Source organism: Chinchilla lanigera, unplaced genomic scaffold (genome assembly GCF_000276665.1).
Source record: "Chinchilla lanigera isolate Chin_1 unplaced genomic scaffold, ChiLan1.0 scaffold00041, whole genome shotgun sequence".
Classification (NCBI taxonomy): Eukaryota; Metazoa; Chordata; class Mammalia; order Rodentia; family Chinchillidae; genus Chinchilla; species Chinchilla lanigera.
In genome coordinates this window covers 12,682,730-12,688,729 of record NW_004955442.1, presented here as the reverse complement: position 1 = coordinate 12,688,729, position 6,000 = coordinate 12,682,730, and the positions used below count along the sequence as shown (strand labels likewise).

Sequence of the window (6,000 nt, the reverse complement as noted above, 5' to 3'; positions counted from 1 at the left end):
TTTTTTTTTTTTTTTTTTTTTTTTTTTTTTTTTTCTCCGGTACCAGGAACCGAACTATGCAGTTCAGGCTGGCCTTGAACTATGTAGCCCAGGCTGGCCTTGAACTTGCAGCAATCTTCCTGCCTCAGCCTCCCGAGTGCTGGGATTACAGATGTGCGCCACCATACCCAGTGAGCCCAGGAATTTGAAGCTAGCCTGTAAGACACACAGTGAGACATCACCTTAAAAAACAAAGCCAAAACCAAAAACCAAAACAAAGCACAAAACCTGTTTTTAAAAGTTTATGTGTAGGGCTGGGGATATAACTCAGTGGCACAAGCATCCGCCTGGCAAGTGCAAGGTCCTGAGTTTGATTGCCAGTACCCACAAAAATACCCCCCCAAAACCATAGAAGTTTATGTGTAATTAAGTGCATACTTAATACAACATTTGGAAAGATGGCAATGGACTAAACACTCCAATTTTTAACTGAAGACACTAGCCAGTTGTGGTGGCACACACCTGTAATCCAGCATTCTGGGAAGCTGAGGCAGAAGGATCACAACTTTAAGCCTAGCCTGGGCAACTTAAGAGACCCTCTTTCAAAATAAAAAGGGCAGGGGATATAGTTCACTGCGAAGGTCCTGGGTTCAATTCCCAGTGTGTGTGGGGAAAAGAGGTCAAGTATACCAGGAAGAAATAGCAATCATAAATAGCTGAAAGCCTAACATCAAATGTTTCAGAGATATTAAGCAAAAATGGACAGAAGTAAAGGGGAAAACAGACAATCCAATATTTGAGATTTTAATAGTTCTCTCTCAGCAATTTAAAGAGCTAGATCAAAAAAGGTCTTTATATCGCTATGGAAAAATGATGTGAAAGACACTGTTAACTGTCTTGTCAGACAGCTGCAGAACATATACTCTGCAGAACTCACAGATAATTATAAGCACATATGGTACATCCACCAAGACAATGTGCTGGGTCATAAAACAAATCTAAATAAAAATAAGTTAAAAAAATATATGAGGGCCAGGGATATAGCTCAGTGGCACAAGTGCCTGCCTGGTAAGCGCAAGGTCCTGAGTTTGATTTCTGGTACCCCCCAAAACATGTATATATATGGGCATATTCTCTGACCCTAAGACATAAGTTATAGACCAATAAGCATTAGAAATTTAGGAAAACCCCAAATATTAGACACAAAAAAATTATTTTTAAGAGACAGGATCTTACTATGTTGCCTAGGCTGGCCTTGGACTTCTGGGCTCAAGTGATCCTCCTGTCCCTGCCTCCTGAATAGCTAGGATTACATGTATACCACAAAGCCTGGCTGGGTAAATTTTTAAATAATCCACTCATTAATGAAGAAATCAGTGTGGCACAGAAGGAAATTTATAGCTTTAATGCTCATGTCAGAAAGAAAAAGAAGTATAAAATCAATAATCTAAGATTTTACCATAAAGCAATAGAAAAAAGGGGGTGGAGGTGCATGTCTATAATCCCAGCACTTGGGAAGCTGAGGAGGACTGCCCTCAGTTCAGAGCCAGCCAGGGCCATAGTGAGGTCAGGCCAGCTTGGCTATAAGACCCTGTCTCAAAACCAACCAACCAAACAAATAAAAAATGGGATTAATAAAAACAGCAGAGGTGATCCAGATTTTGAATTTAAAGACAATTAGAAACTAAACTATATTCTGTCTGAAAAATAACAGAACAAAACAATTCCATACATCTCTTGAGTCCTTCCTTTCCCAGCCCAATGTGGTTAAGAATAAAATGTGAAAAAACAAAACTGAGAGCAAACAAAAGCTAAATAAGTAAAGCAACAGAAATAATACAAGAAAAAAGGAAGGGAAGGGCCCTAAGACTTGGGCCCCCACTCTTTCTTACCTCATTGGCTGCAGCTGCCATGGGTGTTGGGTGGTTGACGGCATCGCCCAGGGCAATGGCCAGGCGAAGATCCTTCTGAATGTACTTCAGGTAGAAATCAGGCTTAAAGTTCCCCTGCAGAATATCTGTGGAGGGAGAATTACTTATCAGAAGACACCCAAGGACCCTATATAAAACCTTCTCCATCCAGGCACAGCACCAGCCTTTCTAAAGGTTATAGACCTGGTGCTGGTCCCTCTGATATCTGAAAGACAGGGCTCCCAGCCTGTGCCCCAAATTCCATCCATGGTGTCTCTGGCTTCCTCTGACTGGGCCAGTGGACTGATTGAGAGAGCACCTTTCACATCCCATGAACCCAGGAAGAGCAACTGCTGTGGTATACCTGCCTGATCCAGTTCCCGAGCTCCAATAAAAAGTAAGATGTGAGGAGAGCGGTGAAAACTGACTTACTTTGGCACTTCTGGTCCAGGAAGATGCTGGCCAACTGTCCCTGATTGAGGATGTCTAAGAGTGTCTGCTGTGACTGGCCTGTGACCTGGGCCAGGGTTAGCCCCTCCGCAATGGTGGCCATGAAGCTCCCTTGGACCATGTTTACAATCAGCATCATCTTGGCTGCATTGCCAACTTCACCTACTCAGGGCAAAGAGGCAAAGTCATGTCCCAAGAACCACTGAGGTAGGCCTCTCTGCCCACCCTCTGCCCTGTACCCCGGGGAGCCCCTTTCACCTGCCCCCGATAGAACTGGGTCTTCCTTCCAGGCATGTCAGAGGAAACCTTCCCCCAGGGCACCTGGCAGGGAGGCCATGTGGGACAGATGCTGTCACCAATGTGTAGTCCCCCCAGCCTCCAGGCCCAATGTGCCCCAACAGGTGCCAAGCATGTTACCTAGAAAGAAGGAGGTCTTCCCCATAGCCTGGAAGCAGCTGCTACAGTCCTCATATAGGCCCCTGTCTCCGGCTGCTAAGATCACCAACATCCCGTCGTTAGACAGCTGCTGATTCCCTGAGACTGGGGCCTCCAGAAAGCGCCCCCCCCTGGACACAATCACCTGCAATGGAAAGTCATAGCTTCTGGAGGGCTTGCCTTTCACAAGACTTTCAGGCAGGGAGCAAAAAGCGTCCGCATGGGCCATGGTTTCTCATCACACCAGCCATAACTACAATGGTGGGAGCCTGTGGTCTTCTGCGCTGAGGTCCCAAAGCTGATACCTGTACCAAGGACTATGGCTGTGTACAGTCAGTTAGCTCATCTTTCATGCGTGTACCACAGGGCATTAATACGAGAAAAGTTAAATGTCTGTGTGCAGGCTCCCATTTATTCTGGAATTTTTAAAAAGACCAAGGAATAAATGTAACTGTGCCAGTTACTGGCTAAGCATACCTTCCCTCTGGTCACTGCCTGTCCCTGACTTCAGCCACCCTACCGAACACACACAGATCCAAAGTCACTGGTCCTTTACTTGCACCCAGAAGACGTGGGTAGAGGGATGCCAAAATCAGTAGTTGTTTAAACCAAAATGGCCAAGTTGATGGCTAGGTTGCTTCCAATTGCAAGGCTGGCTGCCACAGGACCCAATGCTCACCCAGCCTGCAGGAAGCCTCCCACAGCTGTTCAGACTAACTATGGCTCTGAAGATGGAGCAGGAAGATAGACTAGTCCCAAGGCTACCAGTGTCTCCTCTTCACTCTCTGGCTTTGGCTCTAGGGTAACCAAACTGTATACTTGTGTGTGGTCAGGCTGGGCCTTGGGCTCCCACTGAAAGGATGGTCCAGAGCCAGCTACCTGGGCCAGCTCAGTGACTGTGTCCGCATCCACCGTTGACATATCCACATAGCACTTCCCGGGGCGGATCCCTTGCAGCACACCACTGGGGCCCAGCACCAGCTGTGGGGACACAAGGGAAAAGCAATAGCCCAGGCTCCTAGGTAGATGCTTAGGAGCCCCTGCAGACCTGAGATCAGAAGACTGCTTTTTTTTTTTGCCTTTCTTGATTAGGAGTTAACTCTTATGGATGAACAGGAAAGAGCCACTAAGTAAGCAAGGGAAAGAAAAGTATTTCTAGTATGTTCTTGTCTATCCTCCCCACCCCTTGACATTTAAAAGACAGAAATTTATTATTTCATTTTTGGGGGCTTCTTTGGATTTATGTGAATTAGACTAGTCACCAGTTCAACAGGATGACTACTGCACTTGAACTTTTAACACGTACATATTCAGTAATAGCTAAACATAGGAAGTTGGCAGTTGGTCCAAAGGCACAATCAGCACTAAATCTTCCAGCTCTCTAAGAATACTTGGAGTCTGTTCAGGAACCATCTTAGTACAGACTTCAAGGTCCCTAGTAGTTTTCCTTCTTTGTTCTGAATTAAAGGAAGCCTGCATTCAACTTATACAAACACCATTTCCAATGGGAGATGGTCCCCAGTTGGGAAATTCAACCCCCCACATGCAGACACTCACTCCGTGTGCAGGGGAGGAGAGGAGGCCAGCCAGAACTCCTGGCTACCACCTAAGATGCAGAGGGGAGAGGGATCCTTACGTCCTTGGCTGCCTTTGGATCCGACACACAGGCGAAAGTGATGTCACAAGTTGAAACAACTTCAGCGGGGGTTCTTCCTAGGCGGGCCCCCTCCTGGATGAACAAATCACACTGCAAAAGTCACAGATCCTAACGTGAGCTGCAAGTGGTGCACAACAAACATGCCAACAGGCCAGAGATGCATGACCAGTCCTCGTGACCAGCTGTCCAAGGCAAGAAGCTGAGGCCAGGAGCCTAGGACATCAGAGCTGGAGGTCTGACCTCTTAAGGGAAGCAGACTGTGCCTTTTAAGGACTGCCCTGTGTTTTTGTGTACTTGGTACCTAGAATAATGTGCTACTTTGCAGGAAGCACTGAACAAGTTAATGAAGGTGTGCTGCTGGACAAACAGCCCCTCTGTGCCGTGTTGGTTGTGGCAAAATCTGTCTATCCTCTAATTGTCTATGCCCTGTGCTGGGGAAACAGGGCTCCTCCTTCCTGGCTGCTGTTCCTTTGTGGGATGTTTTCCAACACTGCTGCCAAGTCAATATTCCTGCCGGGTATGAAAGTATTAACCTTACTTTTCTGAAAATTAAAATCACCCAGAATATGCCACGAGCAAACAGACTATTAGTATTTTGGTGTATTTCTTTTTTTCTGTAGAAATTTAAGGGAATAATTAGAACAATTTGGGGCTAGTATTTTTGTTTTTTTTGAGACAGGGTCTTGCTATGTAGTGCAGGCTTGAACTCGCTTATATAGACCAGGCTGGCCTTGAACTCATGGTGATCCTTCCTGCCTCAGCCTCTGAAGTACTGGGATTATAGGCATGTGTTACCACTCCTGGCTCTGGGCCTAATATATTATAAGTAGCTTTTTATACTGTGTATGATTCACATTTATTCATAATGTTATAGTCTTTCAAAATTTCATTTATGGTTGATGACTGTGGAATATTTCATGGAGAGATACACCTTAATTTACCTAATGGTTCCATTGCAGTTTGATATTTTGCCAGCTTTCATCTTTAATTATAAATGACACTAACAGATATCTTTACATATAAAACTTCTCTATGTTTTGAATTTAGGTCTCTATTAGGGCTATGGTCAATTTATAATGATGATCTCCAAATTCTCAAATGTTAATCACTGAGTAGTTTAAAAAAACCTGTAAGCACCCATGAATACATTATTTATTCTTTGTAGGGCTGAGCATGGCACCGATTGGTTTACACATGCTAGGCAAGTGCTCTACCACTGGGCTACAAACTTAGCCCCAATAAATACATATAAAATTTTTCTTATTTGGTAACTTTATTGGCCAGGAAGTGGTACCTTTTTGATTGATACATTTTGCTCATTCCTGACTAATGAACTTTGTTCTGTCTACTATTTTCTCTTTTGTGAGCCATTTTTCCTTATGTGTTTAATACAAATCAATATATTACCCTTTCCCTGTATTTGCTAAAAATACTTTTACTTGGTGTGCTGTTACGGTTGATACATTGTGTCAACTTGAGGAGTCTGGAGGCTTGGCTAAGTGACTCAGCAGTTCTACATCCTGGAGTGAGAAGGACATGCCCTGCACCTCTAGGATGTTCATTGTGTCA

The 6,000-nt window shown here is 44.7% G+C and overlaps 1 protein-coding gene across 4 annotated transcripts in view; it reads right to left on the bottom strand.

The window, feature by feature from the left end:
- Positions 1-6,000, bottom strand: part of Glyr1 (glyoxylate reductase 1 homolog (Arabidopsis)) — a 39,286-nt gene that overhangs the window by 5,361 nt on the left and 27,925 nt on the right. For 2 of the 4 annotated variants that reach the window (XM_005391261.2, XM_005391263.2), the window contains 5 exons: positions 4,411-4,521; positions 3,654-3,755; positions 2,757-2,919; positions 2,322-2,501; positions 1,872-1,996 (listed from right to left, as the gene is read on the bottom strand). In XM_005391261.2, coding sequence (XP_005391318.1) covers positions 1,872-1,996; positions 2,322-2,501; positions 2,757-2,919; positions 3,654-3,755; positions 4,411-4,521 — 681 coding nt within the window. Of the gene's footprint in view, positions 1-1,871; positions 1,997-2,321; positions 2,502-2,597; positions 2,661-2,756; positions 2,920-3,653; positions 3,756-4,410; positions 4,522-6,000 lie in introns of those variants that run through there. The other 2 variants (XM_005391262.2, XM_005391264.2) reach the window with 2 other exon arrangements.